General features: G+C 42.1%; 1 protein-coding gene across 1 annotated transcript in view; it reads right to left on the bottom strand.

The window, feature by feature from the left end:
* Positions 1 to 20094: 20094 nt before the first annotated feature.
* Positions 20095 to 22590, bottom strand: part of gask1b (golgi associated kinase 1B) — a 37492-nt gene continuing 34996 nt past the window's right edge. The window contains exon 4 of the mRNA XM_063046402.1: positions 20095 to 20833. Coding sequence (XP_062902472.1) covers positions 20626 to 20833 — 208 coding nt within the window. The 3' untranslated portion in view covers positions 20095 to 20625. The remainder of the gene's footprint in view (positions 20834 to 22590) is intronic.

Consider the following 22590-nt stretch of genomic DNA (forward strand, 5'->3'; position numbering starts at 1 on the left):
AGTGATACACCAATAAATTATTCACTAAATAACTCTTAACTGAAAAGCAATTCATTCCCCAGGAAGCTAATGGTATTTTTTTTCCAGAACTTGTTGTGTATAATGAGACTACTGTAAACGTTTAATGAGAAAAGAGTTAGGAATTAAATGAAGGCAAGTTGATAATTGTTCTGTTCATCAAACAGCCATGTTTTCCTTGTAACACACACAGAAAATGCTGGAGGAACTCAGCAGGCCAGGCAGCATCTATGGAAAAAAGTACAGTTGACGTTTCAGGCTGAGACCCTTCGGCAGGACTGGAGAAAATAAGATGAGAAGTAGATTTGAAAGGTGGGGGTAGGGGAGGGAGAAACACAAGGTGACAGATGAAACTGGGAGGGGGAGGGGTGAAGCAAAGAGCTGGGAAGTGGATCAGTGAAAGAGATACAGGGGTAGAGAAGGGGGAGTCTGATAGGAGAGAACAGAAGGTCATGGAAGAAAGAAAAGGAGGGAGGTGATGGGCGGGCAAGGAGATAAGGTGAGAGAGGGAAAAGGGAATGGGGAGTAGTGAGGGAGGCGGGGGGGAGGTGTGCATTACTGGAAGTTTGTGAAATCAATGTTCATGGCATCAGGTTGGAGGCTACCCAGACGGAATGCAAGATGTTGTTCCTTCAACCTGAGTGTGGCCTCATTGCGACAGTGGGGGAGGCCATGGATAGACATATCGAAATGGGAATGGGAAGTGGAATTAAAATGGGTGGCCACTGGGAGGTCGAGCTTTTTTCCTGGCGGGTGGAGCGTAGGTGCTCAGTGAAGCAGTCTCCCAATCTTCAGTGGGTCTCAGCAGTATACAGGAAACCAAACTGGGAGCATCGGACACAATATCTGACCCCAACAGACTTACGGGGTCACACCAGGAGCACCGGACACAGTATATGATTCTAACAGACTTACTGGGCCACAATGGGAGCACCGATCATATACCACATCCAGTGCTCCTGGTGTGCTCTCCTGTATGTTGATGAGACCCGACGTAGATTGGGAGACCGCTTCACTGAGCACCTGCGCTCCATCCATCAGAAGAAGTGAGATCTCCCAGTAGCCACTTCCCATTCCCACTCTGATATGTCAATCCAAGGCCTCCTTTTTTTTCCATCAATGCTGTCTGGCCTGCTGAGTTCCTCCAGCATTTTGTGTGTGTTACTCGGATTTTCAGCATCTGCAGAGCTTCTAATGCTTTCCTTGTCATGATTAACGATAATGTTATTATGTTACCACCATTCTACCAAGTCTACTAATGATTTAGCAAATAGTAATTCAGGTTAAAATGTACTAATATGCATGCTAATAATGCATTTCTACTGATGTGAAATCATCTCGTTGTCTGTCTGGAACCACATCAGAGAAAGGAGAGGCTGAGTCCAGCTGCAGAAAACACAGCAACCACTAGAACCGACGACTACACGAGGAAACACAGCAATCGCTAGAACCAATGACTATACGAGGAAACATTTCCCCTTCTTCCATAATTCTGCATTGTAGCCTCTACATTTGATCAAATTTGCTTTCTTGATAGAATGGTGTCAAGATAGATAGATATACTTTATTAATCCCGAGGGAAATTTGGTTTCGTTACAGCCACACCAACCAAGAACAGAGCGTAAATGTAGCAATACAAAAAACCCTCAACAATCAAACACCAAAATGCAAACTATGCCAAATGGAAAATAAGTCCAGGACCAGTCTATTGGCTCAGGGTGTCTGACCCTCCATGGGAGGAGCTGCACGTTCGATGGCCACAGGCAGGAATGACCTCCCATGCCGCCAAGTGTTGTATCACGGTGGAATGTGGCCAAAGTCCAACAGTAAAAAATTCAATATCCAGTCTGCAAACACGTTCCTCAATCGTAATATGCCCCAGATTGCACCATCCGTTGTTAGCCAGAACAGTAACCACCCAACTCCTTTACACTTACTGCTCTCAGTGCACTTCCGGTCAGCCGGAACGGTATTACCTACCAAACTCCTCTTCTCCAAAAGTCTCTGTTGTCTCGACCTGGTCCTCTTTCCTCGGGTTTGTGATCCCCCTCTGTGTGTTTTCCTCCGGATTTCAGCAAGGGTGTCCACCACTCTGTTCGCTAAGTCGGCCGGTCTTTGCTGGTCCGTGGAATACACAATGCGACCTTGCTTCTGTCCCGCGTGTTGGGATGTAACCATTTCCAGCGCTAAGAAAACTCAAATAAATCTCTCTCTACCAGCATGTTAGAGAGGGTGCAGCTTCGACGTGTTACCGTGAGAGAAAAAAATACAAAAAATAACGTAAATTAAAAAGTAAGAAGAAGAAAGTAAGAATAGATCGGAACGGCTGTACCAGGCTGCATGCACAACCAGCGCATGCGCACTTAGACAAGTTAATGAGACCAATGTTCATTACAACAGAGGGGGTACGATTGGATGATTGTGCATTTCGGCTTTTGTTTTCTGATGCCTTTATTGGAATCTGAACATTTTATGATGTTCAGAAAAATCTTAGGATCAAAATTAAAACATGTAATTTGATCTAATTTCTCTGACTATTTTAATAAATCCCTTTTGTATACTTCCCATGACTTTAACTTCTTAAAGCATGCATTCTAGCACAGAATTATCAAACACAGCCCTAACTAGTGTCCATAAAGGTTTAGTATAACTTCCATTTTTGTATACTGTGCATTTCCAATATATGTTTTTATGATTTATCTTGTTTCAAAGTTCAAAAGTTCAAAGTTTGTTATTAAAATACTTCATGTAAATGTCACCGTATACAACCCTGAGATTCATTTTCTTGTGGGCATACCCAGCAAAGCAATAGAATAGTAACACTAGCAGATCAACCAGAGTGTTAAAGACAAGAAGCTGTGCAGATGCAAGGATGAATAAATAGCAATAAATAATGAGAACGAGAGATAATGAGATAAAGAGTCCTTAAAGTGAGATCATTGGTTGTGGGAACATTTCAATGATAGGGCAAGCGAGTGTGGTTATGCCCTTTTATTCAACAGTTGAGGGGTTGTAGCTGTTGTTGAAGCTGGTGGTGCAAACCATGAGGCACTTGTACCTTCTACCTGGTAGCAGCAGTGAGAAGAGAGCATGACCTGGGTGGTGGGGGTCTCTGAGGATGGACGCTGCTTCCCTATGACAGTGCTTCATGTAAATCTGCGCAATGGTAGGGAAGGCTATACCCGTGATGTACAGGGCTGAATCCTTTACCTTTTATAGGATTTTCTATTCAAAGCCTTTGGTATTTCCATGCTCGGCCGTGATGCTGCCAGTCAATATCCTCTTCACTACACGCCAATAGAAATTTATCAACGTTTAGATGTCATGCTGAATCTCCACAGACTCCTAAGGAAGTAGGGGCACAAAGTCCAGGGCAATGCCTAGAATTTCCCTGACTCCAATCTGTAGGAGGAAGGTGCAAGAAAACTTATGCCGAAGAAACCGGACAAGGCAAAAATCACTGTTTTAAAGTGGAGAGGAATCTGGAGAATAAAGTTAATATATAAGAAACAGACTAATCATAAGAAGCATGAAGACATGGGGAGGGCCGAACACAAAATTATTTGATTAAAATAATGAGTAGAATAGATTAAACAAAGTCAGTTGCAGTTTTTGCTGATCACAACTTTAGCTTCTTACTTTAGGGAGAGGTGTCTCAGAAAGGCAGCGTCCATTATTAAGGGCCTCCAGCACCCAGGGCATGCCCTTTTCTCACTGTGACCATCAGGTAGGAGGTACAGAAGCCTGAAGGCACACACTCAGTGATTCAGGAACAGCTTCTTCTCCTCTGCCATCTGATTCCTAAATGGATATTGAAGCTTTGGACACCACCTCACTTTTTTTAATATACAGTATTTCTGTTTTTACACATATTTTAAAATCTATTCAATATACGTAATTGATTTACATGTTTATTTATTATTTTTTCTCTCTCTTTCTGCTAGATTATGTATTGCATTGAACTGCTGCTGCTAAGTTAACAAATTTCATGACACATGCCGGTGATAATAAACCTGATTCTGATCCTGATTCTGATCCTGATTCTGATTCTGAATCTGATTCTGATTCTGATCCTGATTCTGAATCTGATTCTGATTCTGATTCTTATTCTACGGGACACACAACCTAAGAGTAATGAATGTAAAAAGATAATCCCATCTCATAGACGGGGAAAATACTCTACGTTGTTGCAGGTATTTGCACTGCTTTAATGAGTTTGTCAAAATTTATTACTGAAGGTTAACAAGGAGTCAGACAAATAAAATGTGCTGAGGGCATTATTTCCAAGGCAAACGTTTAATGTTCATCCCTCGCAGTCTTGGAGGAGGAAACTTTTAGGAAGTCAGGAGACAATTCCCTCTCTAAAGTATTTGATCTGTTCTTACAAGCCGTTTAATTTTTTCAATGAACAGGTTCAGTGTTGGCCTTCAGCATGCTGACAGTGAATGATACAATGATTCTTTAAGTGTACTCCAAATTGACTGAGGACTTGCACCTACAACATCAAGTTTCTCTCGAGGTGACTGGTTTGGATCATTGCCACGTCAATGACAGCAAATGCTGCAGTTTAGATTTGGGACTCGTACTAACTCAAGTGTTGCTGTGGACGGGGTTATTTATAAAACCCCCTTCTTGCCTTGGTTTCTCAGATCTATGCGACCACTCACAAGTGGGCAGAGCTGGACTATGGAGCTTCAATCTGGTCCATCAGCTGCAAGATTGCTTTGTTCTGCCCACAGTGTGTAATTTCCACTTTTTATGTACGCATGTGATCCTGTGCTGTTTATCAGATTGGCACTTCATTGCTAGATATCCGTCCTATAGCTTTGCTGAGTTCCTCTAGGCCCTGCTTTGAGCCTTCTTTAAAGCTAGTGACAGGAAGATTGACATAACGGGAACAAAGGTTACAAATTACAGTGGAGCTCGATTCCCCAAGTGCCTCAACGATGCAGCTTTCAGTAGCTGGGCATTCTCTGAATCTATGCAATCAAGAGGACCAAAGTTCAAAGTAAAATTTATTATCAGAGTACATGTATACATGTCACCACATACAACCCTGAGATTCTTTTTCCTGCGGGCATACTTAGCAAATCTATAGAACAGTAACTGTAAACAGGATCGATGAACAACAAACTGTGCAAATGCAAATATAAATAAACAGCAATATATAAGGAACATGAAATAACAAGATAAAGAGTCCTTAAATTGAAGCCATTGGTTATGGGAACACCAAAAATAGTATGAGTGTAGTTACACACATCAAAGTTGCTGGTGAACGCAGCAGGCCAGGCAGCATCTGTAGGAAGAGGTGCAGTCGACGTTTCAGGCCGAGACCCTCCGTCCTGACGAAGGGTCTCGGCCTGAAACGTCGACTGCACCTCTTCCTACAGATGCTGCCTGGCCTGCTGCGTTCACCAGCAACTTTGATGTGTGTTGCTTGAATTTCCAGCATCTGCAGAATTCCTGTTGTTTTTTATGAGTGTAGTTATCCCCTTTCGTTCTGAGCCTGATGGTTGAGGGCTGGTAACTGTCCTTGAACCTGGTGGTAAGATTCCTGAGGCTCTTGGATCTTCTTTCTGATGGCAGCAGTGAGAAAAGAGCATGGCCTGGGTGGTGAGGATCCCTGATGATAGATGCTGCTTTTCTACAGCAACGTTTCATGTAAATGTGTTCAATGGTTGGGAGGGTTTTACCTGTGATGTACTGGGTCAAACCCACTACCTTTTGTAGGATTTTCCACTCAAAGGCATTGGTGTTCCCAGACCAGGCCATAATGTAGCCAGTCAGCACACTTTCCACCAGACATTGATCAAAGTTTGTCAAGGTTTTTGATGAAATGCTGAATTTCTGCAGACTCCTGAGGAAGCAGAGGTGATGTCGTGCTTTCTTTTCAATAATGTTTATATGACGTGTCCAGGGCAGGTCCTCTGAGATAGTGACACCCAGGAAATCAAAGTAACTGACCCTCTCCACCTCTGATCCTTTGGTGATCACTGGCTCATCGACTTCTGGTTTCCTCTCCTGAAATCTACAATCAGTTACCTGGTCTTACTGACATTGTGTGACAGGTTGTTGTTATTACACCACTCAGCGAAATTTTCACTCTCCCTCCTGTATGCTGATTCATCACCCCTTTGATACAGCCACAATAGTAATGTCATCAGCAAACTTGTATATGGTGTCAGAGCTGTACTTAGCCACACAGTCAATAGGTGTAAAGCGAACAGAACAGGGGCTAATCACACATCCCTGTGGTGCTCCTATGCTGATGGAAATTGTAGAAGAGATGTATTTGCCAATACAAACTGACTGGGGTCTGAAAGTGAGGAAATCCAGGATCTAGTTGCACAAGGGAGTATTGAGGCCCAGGTCTTGGAGTGTGCGGATTCATTTTGAGGGGATGTTGGTATTAAGTACAAATTAAATAGCAAAGAGAAACAAGTGCCAGTTCTGCTGAGTGCAAAAGGTGGAAGAGCATACAGTCTGCTTAGAAGTTTAACTGCTCCAAACAAGCCAGCCGAAATGAGCTTTGATGATATTGTTAAAACAATGCAGGTACATTTAGAACCAAAACCATTGTTGATTGCAGAATGCTTTAGGTTTCATAAGCAGATTCAAAAGGAAGGGAAGTCCACTTCAGCTTATGTCATTGAATTGAAGAAATTGTCTGAAAATTGTCTTAATGGGTTTAACAATGTACTGAGAGATTGTTTAGTTTGTGGAGTCTTACAAGGAAGCATTCAAAAATGGCTCCTAATCGAAACAGAGCTCACATTTAAAAGAGCAGTTGAATTCACTGTTTCAATGGAAACCACACATAGAGATTCAATTGAGTTATAGTCAAGAAATGAAAGTGAGCATAAATAAAATTGCAATGTCTAAACAGAATCCTGCCTGACTGAATGAATTGAATTACCATCGCAGCAGGGGCTCACATACACCAGACCAATGCAGGTTTAAAGGCAAAACTTGCAGAAATGCAACAAAGTAAGACACATACAAGGAGCATGTTGGGCAGACTAAAATGAATGGACTGCACAGGGAAGAGAAAAGGCTAAAAAGTCAAGTTGCAGTTTCAAAATAGAGTACTAATCTGACTTATACCAGAAGTGTCTGGCATATTAATTAAGATGGAATTGGACACTGGCCTGGCTATTTCAGTCACTCCACAAAATAAGTTTGAACAGCATTTCAAAGATTCTGAACTGAAGCCAGCAGACATCCAAATAAGTGCTTATGCTGGGGGAGAAAAGTTAACTCCTGTGGAAATGGCATTCATAACAGTGACATTCAACAACCAACAAGCCACATTGGGCTTGTTTGTGGTAAAAACAGGAGGACCAGCATTGTGAGTAACTGAGACAACTACAACTTGATTAGAGATCCATCCACCATTTGCATGTCACATCTCCTGCAAATGAGTCAACTGAAATCAAATTAAGAAATGTACTGGGTGATGTCACAGCAGTGTTCAAGAATAGCACTGGAAAACTCAAACATATCAAGGGTAAAATAGTGTTAAATGAAAATACTAAACACAAGTTTTACAAAGCCTGTCCAGTTTCTTATGCCATCCGTGATAAAGTAGCTCATGAGCTAGATTATATGGAGGCTGAATGAATTCTTTCCAAGGTTGAGTGGAGCCCATGGGCAACGCCAATGGTCCTAGATGCCAACAACAGTAGGTCTGTGGTGATTTTAAGGTCACCATCAACCCTGTGCTGGAAGTAGATCAATACCCTATGCCCAGGAACTTTCCAACTCCTTCTGGAGGAAAACACTTCAGCAAAGTGGACTCATCTGAGGCCTACCTACAGATGGATATGGAAGAAGAGTCCAATGTGATTCTCACCATAAACACTCATAAAGGACCTTACCGCTATATTAGGCTTACTTTTGGAATAGCACCTGCACCTGCACTCTGTCGGAAAGCTCTGGACCAAGAGCTCCCAGGCTGCCCAGGCACTCAGTGTTACCTGGATGACATCATTGTTACCAGTGAGGATGACTAGAAACATCTCCAAAACCTCAAGGCAGTGTTAAAAAGATTAGAAGTTACAACTCAACACTGTGGGCACATGATTGACACACGAGGATTACACAAGTGTGCCAAGAAAATTCAAGATGAATGTCCCAGCTGCAATTCTTTTTGGGATTTGTCAACTATAATTATATTTGTCAAATATAATTGGCTCCAGCCACACCTGGCTACTGTGCCCCACCCCTTGAAGTCATTACTACAGATCGGGAAGAAATGGCAATGGACAAAGCAGTGTGTTGTGGTTTTCCAAAGGCAAAGGAAATGGTGATGTCAGAAACTGTACTCACACATTCTGTGAAGCTTGCCTGTGACACCTCACCATGTGGTTTAGGTGCTGTAATGTCACATGTTATGAACGATGGAAATGAACGCCCCATAGCCTTTGCTCATGTTCCCTTATCACTGTACAGAAAAAATGCACAGATTGGCAAAGAGGCCTTGAGTCTGGTTTGGGATGTAAAATGTTTCAACCGGTACCTGTGCAGGAGAAAGTTTACCCCCATTACTGATCATCGACCACTGGTGTCCATTTTCAGTCAACAGAAGGGTGTTTCACTAACAGCAGCAGCATGATGCAGAGATGGGCTCTGTGTCTTGAAGGACACAATTACAAGATCAAATTCAAGAGGACAACTAATCATGGGAATGCAGATAGATTATCTCGTTTACCTTTGGAAAACAAAATACCTGAAAAATCTACAAAAGAGGAGACTCCTCTTGATGTATTCTTTCCAATGTAAGTTGAAAGTTTCCCTTTTACGGCAGAGATGATCCAAAGGGAAACCAGAAAAGACCCCATCTGCTTCAGGTCTACAGAGCAACTCAAAATGGCTGGAATGTGCAACAGAAATTCTAGTTTGCCCATGTTTTTACCAACACTGGGATGAACTTGACCTGGGCAGAGGTTGCCTTATATGGGGATTGAGAGTTGTTGTACCATCCAAGATGAGAGCTAAAGTGCAAGAGGACCTATATGTCAGTCATGTAGTCATGGTCGAAATGCAAGTGCTGGCTTGAAGTTTTGTCTGATGGCCTGGGATAGATCGGTGGATTGAGCAGCTTGCATACACTGCTTAGGATGCCAACACGTCCAGAAAACGCCAAGATCATCGTCTCTCCATCCTTAGGAATGGTCTGCATTGCCCTGGCAAAGGATTCATGCAGATTTTTCCAGACCATTCATGGACACACATTTCTTGGTAGTGATAGATGCAGCTACAAAGTGGCCAGGAGTGTTCACAATAGCCTCCACTACAGCCTTGCACACTGGTGATATGTTGCAAAGCCTCTTCTCACGGAATGGTGTTGCAGAACACTTAGTCAGTAACAATACGCCACAGTTTGTAGTGGAACTGTTTCAGTCACTTCTGAAAATGAATTGAATAAGACAAATTACATCTCCACTGTACCACCCAGCTACAAATGTCGTGGCAGAAAGGTTTGTCCAGAGTTTAAGGAAAGCACTGCGAGCAATGTCCACAGAATACACAACACCGACACTGAATCAGAACCTCACCAATTTCTTCCTCACATATCATAATGCAGCGCACTCCTCAACCAACAACTCACCCACTGTACTGTTCCTGGGCCATCGCTTACGCCCATGCTGGGATCTCCTCAAACCAAATCTCAGAAACAGTATATAGGACAAAGAGCTGAGACAAATTGAGAACCCCTCAAACAATGAAATTTGATGTTTCACTCCTGGACAAGCAATGCTGGCAAGGGACTACAGAGGTGATCGAAAGTAGGTACTCAGAAAGATTAAGGGCTGAACTGGACCACTCTCCTACACAGTGGAGGTTCCGTCTGGTATCATCTGGAGACGACACATCACTCAGCTGAGGAGAGCAGAGGCAATTGTTAGAGAGGAAAGATGTCCGGAGCTGTCAGAACCAATTCCTACAGTCCCAGAGGAGACCCCAGAGCCTGAGATTGTTTCACAGCCATAGACATATCTACCAAGCAGAATACCCCCCTTGCTGAGGAAGACATTATCCTACAAGAGTAAGAACTCCTTCACAGCAATTGAATCTTTATGCCTGAATGGAGCAATTTAAAATTTATTACTATATGGATGTTTATATAGCACTTGTATGTATGTGTGGGTATATAGAGTTTGTATATTAAATAAGTTGAGATGCATTCCATTTTAAGTTGGAGTTTATAGCTAGGCAGGGAGGAGTATTTAATATTTAATATTTAATATTTTAGTAATATTTGAGTGATATTGCAAATATGTTGATTGATTAAGTATTCATTATTGTTTACATATTCATTACCAGTTATATGTACGAAGTACAGGAATGGCATACGACATTACACCACCACATCATAAGTGCGTGCCTCACTAAAAGAAAAATGTACTAAATTCACATTATTCCCAGCTCCATGTTTTTCTTTCGATTAGTTTTATATTTTGGAGTTACAAAACATTACACCACTCTTGTTGATAGAGAAGTTCAGGATATTCAACTTCTTCCTCCTAAAGTGTATTCAGTGTCTGTCTCATCTAATGCTCAACATACTGCTTCATTGGCTGTTGGTTGGCACATGTTGTTAGTCCTTGCTCAAGTATGAAGAGTCAATACTGAAGACTCCAGAGGCTATTTTTTTCCTGATTGTGACACCGATTTTCTGCCATCTGCCCTCTCTGCAGTACAGCGAAGAGATGGAGCAGTTTAGGACATTGATTCTGTGAGTTTGACTGTATCTGTTTGTGGCTTAGTAAATCCATGGGAAGACTCTCACAATTTTGGCACAGGTCAGCCTCGGCTTGTGGGGAAGACTTTGCAAGGCAAATTAACATCTGGTTTTATTTATATGACAGAATGTCGAACATATTGCTATTGGATCTCAAATTACTTATATACTACCCTGGTTCAGGACAACAGACTTCCTCCCCTAAAAGAAGGAACCAGTTGCTCTTTTAATAAACTGGTTTCACGCTTGAAAAATTGATTTATTTAATTAATGAAATCTGAATTCCACAACATCCATGGTGAAATTTGAGCTATCACTCCAATTCAGTTAATCTTCCCAATTATCCGTCTGGCGATATACCCATTTTACCAACATTCCCATATACAGCTATGGCCATTTTGTTGCACGTTGGCAATTCAATTCATTGTCAGTTTCCAATTAAACAATTAAAAAAACTGAACTTCTGTTTGTTGCATTCCAAACAATCATTTAAGGATGGATTTTAGCTGTTCTCTGGAATATTTAAGGGTTGACATAAGCCGGGAAGATGTGGAATCGATATGGGTAGAGCTGCGTAACACTAAGGGGCAGAAGACGCTGGTGGGAGTTGTGTACAGGCCACCTAACAGTAGTAGTGAGGTCGGAGATGGTATTAAACAGGAAATTAGAAATGTGTGCAATAAAGGAACAGCAGTTATAATGGGTGACTTCAATCTACATGTAGACTGGGTGAATCAAATTGGTAAAGGTGCTGAGGAAGAGGATTTCTTGGAATGTATGCAGGATGGTTTTTCGAACCAACATGTCGAGGAACCAACTAGAGAGCAGGCTATTCTGGACTGGGTTTTGAGCAATGAGGAAGGGTTAATTAGCAATCTTGTCGTGAGAGGCCCCTTGGGTAAGAGTGACCATAATATGGTGGAATTCTTCATTAAGATGGAGAGTGACATAGTTAATTCAGAAACAAAGGTTCTGAACTTAAAGAGGGGTAACTTTGAAGGTATGAGACGTGAACTAGCTAAGATAGACTGGCAAATGACACTTAAAGGATTGATGGTGGATATGCAATGGCAAGCATTTAAAGGTTGCATGGATGAACTACAACAATTGTTCATCCCAGTTTGGCAAAAGAATAAATCAAGGAAGGTAGTGCACCCGTGGCTGACAAGAGAAATTAGGGATAGTATCCATTCCAAAGAAGAAGCATACAAATTAGCCAGAGAAAGTGGCTCACCTGAGGACTGGGAGAAATTCAGAGTTCAGCAGAGGAGGACAAAGGGCTTAATTAGGAAGGGGAAAAAAGATTATGAGAGAAAACTGGCAGGGAACATAAAAACGGACTGTAAAAGCTTTTATAGATATGTAAAAAGGAAAAGACTGGTAAAGACAAATGTAGGTCCCCTGCAGACAGAAACAGGTGAATTGATTATAGAGAGCAAGGACATGGCAGACCAATTGAATAATTACTTTGGTTCTGTCTTCACTAAGGAGGACATAAATAATCTTCCAGAAATAGTAGGGGACAGAGGGTCCAGTGGGATGGAGGAACTGAGCGAAATACATGTTAGTAGGGAAGTGGTGTTAGGTAAATTGAAGGGATTGAAGGCAGATAAATCCCCAGGGCCAGATGGTCTGCATCCTAGAGTGCTTAAGGAAGTAGCCCAAGAAATAGTGGATGCATTAGTGATAATTTTTCAAAACTAATTAGATTCTGGACTAGTTCCTGAGGATTGGAGGGTGGCTAATGTAACTCCACTTTTTAAAAAAGGAGGGAGAGAGAAACCGTGGAATTATAGACCGGTTAGCCTAACGTCGGTGGTGGGGAAACTGCTGGAGTCAGTTATCAAGGATGTGATAACAGCACATTTGGAAAGCGGTGAAATGATCGGACAAAGTCAGCATGGATTTGTGAAAGGAAAATCATGTCTGACGAATCTCATAGAATTTTTTGAGGATGTAACTAGTAGAGTGGATAGGGGAGAACCAGTGGATGTGGTATATTTGGATTTTCAAAAGGCTTTTGACAAGGTCCCACACAGGAGATTAGTGTGCAAACTTAAAGCACACGGTATTGGGGGTAAGGTATTGGTGTGGGTGGAGAATTGGTTAGCAGACAGGAAGCAAAGAGTGGGAGTAAACGGGACCTTTTCAGAATGGCAGGCAGTGACTAGTGGGGTACCGCAAGGCTCAGTGCTGGGACCCCAGCTGTTCACAATATGTATTAATGACTTGGATGAGGGAATTAAATGCAGCATCTCCAAGTTTGCGGATGACACGAAGCTGGGTGGCAGTGTTAGCTGTGAGGAGGATGCTAAGAGGATGCAGGGTGACTTGGATAGGTTGGGTGAGTGGGCAAATTCATGGCAGATGCAATTTAAGGTGGGTAAATGTGAAGTTATCCACTTTGGTGGCAAAAATAGGAAAACAGATTATTATCTGAATGGTGGCCGATTAGGAAAAGGGGAGGTGCAACGAGACCTGGGTGTCATTATACACCAGTCATTGAAAGTGGGCATGCAGGTACAGCAGGCGGTGAAAAAGGCGAATGGTATGCTGGCATTTATAGCGAGAGGATTCAAGTACAGGCGCAGGGAGGTACTACTGCAGTTGTACAAGGCCTTGGTGAGACCACACCTGGAGTATTGTGTGCAGTTTTGGTCCCCTAATCTGAGGAAAGACATCCTTGCCGTAGAGGGAGTACAAAGAAGGTTCACCAGATTGATTCCTGGGATGGCAGGACTTTCATATGAAGAAAGACTGGATAAACTGGGCTTGTACTCATTGGAATTTAGAAGATCGAGGGGGGATCTTATTGAAACGTATAAGATCCTAAAGGGATTGGACAGGCTAGATGCAGGAAGATTGTTCCCGATGTTGGGGAAGTCCAGAACGAGGGGCCACAGTTTGAGGATAGAGGGGAAGCCTTTTAGGACCGAGATTAGGAAAAACTTCTTCACACAGAGAGTGGTGAATCTGTGGAATTCTCTGCCACAGGAAACAGTTGAGGCCAGTTCATTGGCTATATTTAAGAGGGAGTTAGATATGGCCCTTGTGGCTACGGGGGTCAGGGGGTATGGAGGGAAGGCTGGGGCGGGGTTCTGAGTTGGAGGATCAGCCATGATCATAATAAATGGCGGTGCAGGCTCGAAGGGCCGAATGGCCTACTCCTGCACCTATTTTCTATGTTTCTATGTTCTATATTACTTAATTGCAGCTTTTGTTTTGCCTCTGTAATGCGAATGTTTCTAGAAAGAAAGAAACACGTGGAAAATAACTTTGTATCAGAAGAGACCTTTCTGTGTCTGAAAATGCTCTTTGCGTTCAGGACAGAAATTAGCAAAAGTGAAAAGAAGAGTGACAAGGTTCCCATACACACAGCTGAAGTCATTAAACTTTCAAGAAGTCTGTACACATATTACTGTCCTCTGCCACTTGATACTTCCAAACCGATGAAATAAAATCCACCTTTTTAAGAGGTTTTTAACAAAATATTAATTGGAATTTTTTTACCTAATCCAACCAATTGGCTCAAAGTACTGTGCAGATTGATTAGATTCTTTAGTCAGTGAGTGTATTGTCAATATTCTGAGCAAGGATTGAGAAACAAGGGCAGAGCGGTGGGATTCGGTGCTGCGTTTCAGAAATCCAATTCTCTTTGGGTGGTCCAGAGCCTGATCAACCATCTGCATCATCGAGTCGAGGACTGTGTCTGGTCGAGGTGCTGACCTTCCACAGAAGTTCCACTGGTTTACTCCTGTGGACCCTGTGCAGATGTTTTCTGTTTGAATGTGGGAATAACTAAACTTGCAGGATTCATTACTCCCTTCCCAGCTGAGGAAATTCATTTTAATATTCAACATCAAGGAAGTCTTGGCCTTACCCAGCAGGGTAGTTTAAACCAGGTTCCTCAGGCTGCATTAAGGGGTGGTGGGTGGAGGGGGGATGGTCTGAAGCATGCATTGGTACTTCCCCAATCAGGTCTCTATATAACTTAGGATGACATCTCATTTTGGTGTCATGACATGGCCTAAACCTTCACACTTAAGTCAGCAAAAGCAATTGCATGGAATTTAAGTGCCTATCTAGCTTTCAGTTGAGTTTACTAATGCCAAAGAACACCACAGTTTCCACATTAATGCTTATCGCCTCCTTTCAGAAGTAATCAAAGATGCAAGGATGTAAAAGTTCTCAAACGTCTTTTGAGCTTTCCTTTTCTGGGTTTGAGGTTAACTGGCAAAGGTTGTGTTATGTCACTGCTATTTGCTTTATTCCATGTGAATGTAGCCCATGCATTGTTTCCTCATGCAGCGTGAGTCTGTAATGGTGTACTTACAGCCAGTACATTCATCAGGAGGTAGTCACATTCATTAAATTAACTACTTCAGATTCGGTCTGTGGCCAGGGACAAGGGGGTGTGAATGCGAGTGAGGCAGGTAGGGGATCCAAGTGGTAGTGCGGGGAGGAGCTGCAGACTTAGAGCTCGCCCAGCAGGATTGAGAGTGTTGCTCCCTGTGAGAAGGTCAGTGGGGACAGCAGGATGGAAGAGCAACTGAACTGCAGCCCTGTGGTTCGGGGAGCCACTCAAGAGACAGGAAGAGAAGTCGTTGTAATGGGGGACAGTATAGTCAGGGGAGTTGACACAATTCTCTTTCACAAGGGGCTGCGTAACACTAAGGGGCAGAAGACGCTGGTGGGAGTTGTGTACAGGCCACCTAACAGTAGTAGTGAGGTCGGAGATGGTATTAAACAGGAAATTAGAAATGTGTGCAATAAAGGAACAGCAGTTATAATGGGTGACTTCAATCTACATGTAGACTGGGTGAACCAAATTGGTAAAGGTGCTGAGGAAGAGGATTTCTTGGAATGTATGCGGGATGGTTTTTTGAACCAACATGTCGAGGAACCGACTAGAGAGCAGGCTATTCTGGACTGGGTTTTGAGCAATGAGGAAGGGTTAATTAGCGATCTTGTCGTGAGAGGCCCCTTGGGTAAGAGTGACCATAATATGGTGGAATTCTTCATTAACATGGAGAGTGACGTAGTTAATTCAGAAACAAAGGTTCTGAACTTAAAGAGGGGTAACTTTGAAGGTATGAGACATGAATTAGCTAAGATAGACTGGCAAATGACACTTCAAGGATTGACGGTGGATATGCAATGGCAGGCATTTAAAGGTTGCATGGATGAACTACAACAATTGTTCATCCCAGTTTGGCAAAAGAATAAATCAAGGAAGGTAGTGCACCCGTGGCTGACAAGAGAAATTAGGGATAGTATCAATTCCAAAGAAGTAGCATACAAATTAGCCAGAGAAAGTGGCTCACCTGAGGACTGGGAGAAATTCAGAGTTCAGCAGAGGAGGACAAAGGGCTTAATTAGGAAGGGGAAAAAAGATTATGAGAGAAAACTGGCAGAGAACATAAAAACGGACTGTAAAAGCTTTTATAGATATGTAAAAAGGAAAAGACTGATAAAGACAAATGTAGGTCCCCTGCAAACAGAAACAGGTGAATTGATTATGGGGAGCAAGGACATGGCAGACCAATTGAATAATTACTTTGGTTCTGTCTTCACTAAGGAGGACATAAATAATCTTCCAGAAATAGTAAGGGACAGAGGGTCCAGTGAGATGGAGGAACTGAGCGAAATACATGTTAGTAGGGAAGTGGTGTTAGGTAAATTGAAGGGATTGAAGGCAGATAAATCCCCAGGGCCAGATGGTCTGCATCCCAGAGTGCTTAAGGAAGTGGCCCAAGAAATAGTGGATGCATTAGTGATAATTTTTCAAAACTCGTTAGATTCTGGACTAGTTCCTGAGGATTGGAGGGTGGCTAATGTAACCCCACTTTTTAAAAAAGGAGGGAGAGAGAAACCGGGGAATTATAGGCCGGTTAGCCTAACGTCGGTGGTGGGGAAACTGCTGGAGTCAGTTATCAAGGATGTGATAACAGCACATTTGGAAAGCGGTGAAATGATCGGACAAAGTCAGCATGGATTTGTGAAAGGAAAATCATGTCTGACGAATCTCATAGAATTTTTTGAGGATGTAACTAGTAGAGTGGATAGGGGAGAACCAGTGGATGTGGTATATTTGGATTTTCAAAAGGCTTTTGACAAGGTCCCACATAGGAGATTAGTGTGCAAACTTAAAGCACACGGTATTGGGGGTAAGGTATTGGTGTGGGTGGAGAATTGGTTAGCAGACAGGAAGCAAAGAGTGGGAATAAACGGGACCTTTTCAGAATGGCAGGCGGTGACTAGTGGGGTACCGCAAGGCTCAGTGCTGGGACCCCAGTTGTTTACAATATATATTAATGACTTGGATGAGGGAATTAAATGCAGCATCTCCAAGTTTGCGGATGACACGAAGCTGGGTGGCAGTGTTAGCAGTGAGGAGGATGCTAAGAGGATGCAGGGTGACTTGGATAGGTTGGGTGAGTGGGCAAACTCATGGCAGATGCAATTTAATGTGGATAAATGTGAAGTTATCCACTTTGGTGGCAAAAATAGGAAAACAGATTATTATCTGAATGGTGGCCGATTAGGAAAAGGGGAGGTGCAACGAGACCTGGGTGTCATTATACACCAGTCATTGAAAGTGGGCATGCAGGTACAGCAGGCGGTGAAAAAGGCGAACGGTATGCTGGCATTTATAGCGAGAGGATTCGAGTACAGGAGCAGGGAGGTACTACTGCAGTTGTACAAGGCCTTGGTGAGACCACACCTGGAGTATTGTGTGCAGTTTTGGTCCCCTAATCTGAGGAAAGACATCTTTGCCATAGAGGGAGTACAAAGAAGGTTCACCAGATTGATTCCTGGGATGGCAGGTCTTTCATATGAAGAAAGACTGGATGAACTGGGCTTGTACTCGTTGGAATTTAGAAGATTGAGGGGGGATCTGATTGAAACGTATAAGATCCTAAAGGGATTGGACAGGCTAGATGCAGGAAGATTGTTCCCGATGTTGGGGAGGTCTAGAACGAGGGGTCACAGTTTGAGGATAGAGGGGAAGCCTTTTAGGACCGAGGTTAGGAAAAACTTCTTCACACAGAGAGTGGTGAATCTGTGGAATTCTCTGCCACAGCAAACTGTTGAGGCCAGTTCATTAGCTATGTTTAAAAGGAAGTTAGATATGGCCCTTGTGGCTACAGGGGTCAGGGGGTATGGAGGGAAGGCTGGGTTCTGAGTTGGATGATCAGCCATGATCATAATAAATGGCGGTGCAGGCTCGAAGGGCCGAATGGCCTACTCCTGCACCTATTTTCTATGTTTCTATGTTTCTATGATTGAGAGTCCTGAAGGCTGTGCTGCCTGCCTGGTACCCGGGAACATCTCATCCGATCTGCAGAGGAGCTTGGAGTGTGAGGGGAAAGATCCAGTTGTTGTGGTCCACATGATACCAACAACGAGGAAGAACAAGGAAAGGTTCTGCTGAGGGAATTTGGGCAGCTCAGGGCTAAGTTAAAATACTGAAGCAAAAAGGCAATAATCGGGGTGTTATGTGAATATTGGTTGCGGTTTAATAGGATCAGAGAGCTAAATGCGTGGCTCAATTGGTGTGAGAGAAATGGATTTGAATTTGTGGGACATTGGCATCAGTTTTGGGGAAGGAGGGAGCTATTCCGATGAGATGGGCTCCATTTGAACTATGCTGGGACCAGGGTCATGGTAATCACGTTATAGGGTAACGTAATTGGTGGAAAAGTACATAATTCACCAACATTGAGTTGGAGTTTCATTTTAAGAGACTGGTCTGACATGATTATGTAAAGGGCTTTTTGTGTGTTTTTGTCTTCAGGTTTTGCAGTTCCATAAAAGATGTCGTGCTTTTTCTTAAACATGTAATGTCTCACTTTGTTTTATTTATGAAAACCTACATTGGTGACCCCAATGCTCGAGGACGATTCCAAGGTTTAGAAGGTGTGGGCCAATGCAGTAACTTTCAAACTGCTGGAGCTTTGGGAGCAAAATACCATCGCTTGGTTCATACTAGTCAAAGTTCAATCCGTGCTTTGAGAACTCTCTGCTGCCAACACAAAATATTTCTATGTGGTAGCATTGCTTAGTAATTCTATGGCTGTGAGAATGGTGAGTCTACTAGAATACCCAACTGAACACAGATTGTGTTTAGGTGTTGGAGTTCAATAAAAGATGTAACGCTTATTTTCTTAAACATGGAACGCCTCACTTCATTTTATTTGTGAAAACCGACAACGTTACTACGTCTGTGGATAACACCTTAAACTAAATAATTGAGGGCTGTGTTCAATAGTTCGGAAAAGTGAGGATATAACAAAAGGGAAGAAAAGTGCAAGAGAGGTTATTAAATTCTCCACAATAAATAAAGAAAAAAGGTTTAGAAAAGGAAAAGAATTTTACTTGAAAACAATGATGAATATTGTACTGAAGGTTTCCTATTTGGATGCACATAGTATATGAAATAAGGTAGATGATCTTGTGGTGGATTTAGAAATTGTCAGGTATGATGTTTTCGGCATCAGAGATTCATGGGGGAAGAAGTTCACAGCTGGGAGCTAAATATTCAAGGATATATATCCCATTGAAAGGATAGGCAAATGGGTAGTGGAGATGGGGTGGTCTTGTTGGTAAAAACAATGAAATCAAATCCTTAGGAAGAACAGATGTGATATTAGATCAGAAGATGTAGAATCCTTGTGGGTAAAATAGAGAATCTGCAAGGGTAAAAAGACCCTGATGAGAGTTAGATACAAGCCTCAAAAGGGTAGCCAAAATATGGGGTACAAATTACAATGGGAGATAGAAAAAGCATGTAAAAATGGCAATTTTGCAATAGTCATGGGGGATTTCAATATGCAGGTAGACTGGAAAATCAGGTTGGTGCTGGATCCCAAGAGAAGGAAATTTGTAGAATGCCAACAAGTTGGCTTTTTTGAGCAGGGTATGGTTGAGCTCTTTAGGGAAGAGGCAAATTTTGATTGGGCCCTGTGTAATGAACCATATTTGGTTAAGGATCTTAAAGTAAAGAAACCTTTAGGAGGTAGGGATCATAATATGATAGAATTCATCCTGCAGTTTGAGAGAGAGAGAGAAGGTAAAATTGGATGTATCACTATTACCGTGGAGTAAAGGGAACTACAGGGCCATGAGAGAGGAGTTGGGCAAACTTGATTGGTGGGGAACATTAGCAGGGATGACGGAGGAGCGGCAGTGGTCACTTAGACCAGTCCATTGTTAACCAACAATGAGGAATATCTTGTGCTTTCTGAAGTCTTTTCAGATCTCATAATCTTGGAACAATCTGATTGTTAAATAAATAAATGTATGTAACATTTTGGACAAACCCAACTGATTTTAATAAAAGTTTGCTCCAATACATGATTTACTTCATTTTAAATTACAGAAAATAGGTTTTTAAAAAAAACTTTACTGAAGCATTCACAAGCAACAGTGGAGTACAGTAGTCTGTCTCTTTGTGAATTACAAGATATATGTAGGTATGTAAAAGTTTCCTTGTACTTAAAATTATCCTTGCTTAATATAAAAGTTTGCATGTTCTCAGACAGGGAAAAATGTCTTTATAAAATCTCATCAAATTTCAATAAATTTTGATTCGTCGGCATTGTGAAGGAATTAGTACAAAAAGGGCTCAACCCAGAATTACTCTTAAGTAATTTAACTGGTAAATTTTACTTTTGTTACTCATATCAATGCTGAATTTTAATTATTTACTTTACCTTTTATGAACTAGCAGTACATCGACAACAGTGTTTATATGTGATGAATTTAGCACAGAAAGTTCGCATCAGGAATAAAGCCCAAGGAATGAACCTCCTTTGTCAATAGATGAAGCTTCACAAGATAGTAATCCATAGTGTAAACAATTATTCATTCATTGGAAGCACCTTGAACCCATGTGCATTAATGTAAGTAAGAAAGATTGTTGCCCTCCTTTCAATCACATCAATCAGCTTCTCTATTCCTCTGCGACCACCCTGGCTCTCCCAGTACAGCTTGTCCAGGAATAAAGACTGAAGAAGCCTCGCTCGAAGAAGTCCATTCCTCAAGATGGAGATAGCAGACTCTGGAAATCTACAGAAATAAAAAAAAAGGAATCTTAATGCTGCTCATAACCTCCTTCCTAAGTGCATTATATGGAAGCAAACCATATCATATTTTGAATTACAGGATGAGCCAGCTACCTCCCAAATTCCATTGATTGATTGATTGATTTACTTACCTATTTATTTATCAAGATACAGTACAGAATAGGCCCTTCCAGCCCTTCAAACCGCGCTGCGCAGACACCACTGACTTAACCCTAGCCTAATCAATGGCCAATTTACAATGACCAATTAGCCTATGAACAGGTACATCTTTGGACTGTGGGAGGAAACCGGAGCACCCAGAGGAAACCCACGCAGTCACGGGGAGAACATACAAGCTCCTTACAGACAGCAGTGGGAATTAACCCTGGATCACTGGTTCTGTAAAATGTCATGTCAGCCAGTATGCTACCGTGCCGCTCCAAGCTTGCCACATCTAATCACGGTAGCTTCAGTATCCTCCCATCCAAATTATTACAATCTCTGCTGCTCACATCCAATTGTGTTTGTCTCACTTACATTTTAGTGAATAGCTCTATTCTACAGATCTGAAAATAAGATCTGTGTCGTCAGTGTAATAACGGAAACATTTACTAATTTACTGGAATACTGTTGTTTGCTTCTGAGTAATAGAAACTCCCAGCTCTTTTGAAGTGGGCATTAAATTGTGCAACACACACAAAGTGCTGGAGGAACTCAGTAGGCCAGGCAGCATCTATCAAAAAGAGTAAATTGTCGACATTTTGGGATGACCACTTTGTATTTCTCCCTCCCCTCCCCCTCCCCACCTTCCTACTCTGATTTCACCCCTTCCTTTCCAGCCCTGATGAAGGGTCTCAGCCTGAAGCGTCAACTGTTTACTCTTTTCCATAGATGCTGCCTGGACTGCTGAGTTCCTCCAGTATTTTGTGTGTTGCTTTGGATTTCCAGCATCTGCAGATTTTCTGTTGTTTGTGATTAAATTGTGCAAGCTGGTGTTTGGTTCAGGTTCAAAATATTTTCCATTTTAATGCAAGAAATAAGAGCAAAAACAAGCCACAAGACTTTTTGAACATTACTTTTCTTTCAGTAAGAACACAGTAAATATTGTGTTCCTCCGGTACATGTTGCTGCACAGTACCTACATGCCTTGGTTGCCCAATATATCCTGTGGGACAATTCCAGGAAGGCACAGAAGTTCTATGTATACTGGTCAACACTTATCCCTCCACCAGCAGATTATCTGATCATTATTATGATGTTTCTTGTGGGAGCCTGCTAAGTGCATTTCTGACATTACAACAGTGACTACATTCCAAAACTAACAACCTTACACTTTGCAAGGTAAGACATGCCACACAAATGCCTCCTTTCCTTAGCATGGCAAACAAAAATTAATTATTTTGGGTTTTCCTGTAATTCTCAAAATAGTGGAAATAAGAGTAAAGTGAATTTACTTCTTTGTTTGATCTTTTCAATAATGAAAATTGGTGAGGGCAGGAATTTGGGATCTGAAAACACTCTGGGTTTCAGATCTGATAATGTTCAGAATCTACTGTGTTTCCCTGGGAATTGTGAGTCTGCAACTGAATTCTCCTTCTGAAATTTAGCATTTTAAGGGGATTTCATATTCTAATGGTATAAAGCATTTGTCCTAACTATTGTGGAAATTTATATACGTACATCATAACCCCATCTGGGCTACTTGCACGCTGGTTAATCATCACAGCTTTTCAGACAATCTGCAGATTTCCCAGTCTCATT

Source organism: Mobula hypostoma, chromosome 4 (assembly GCF_963921235.1).
Source record: "Mobula hypostoma chromosome 4, sMobHyp1.1, whole genome shotgun sequence".
NCBI lineage: Eukaryota > Metazoa > Chordata > Chondrichthyes > Myliobatiformes > Myliobatidae > Mobula > Mobula hypostoma.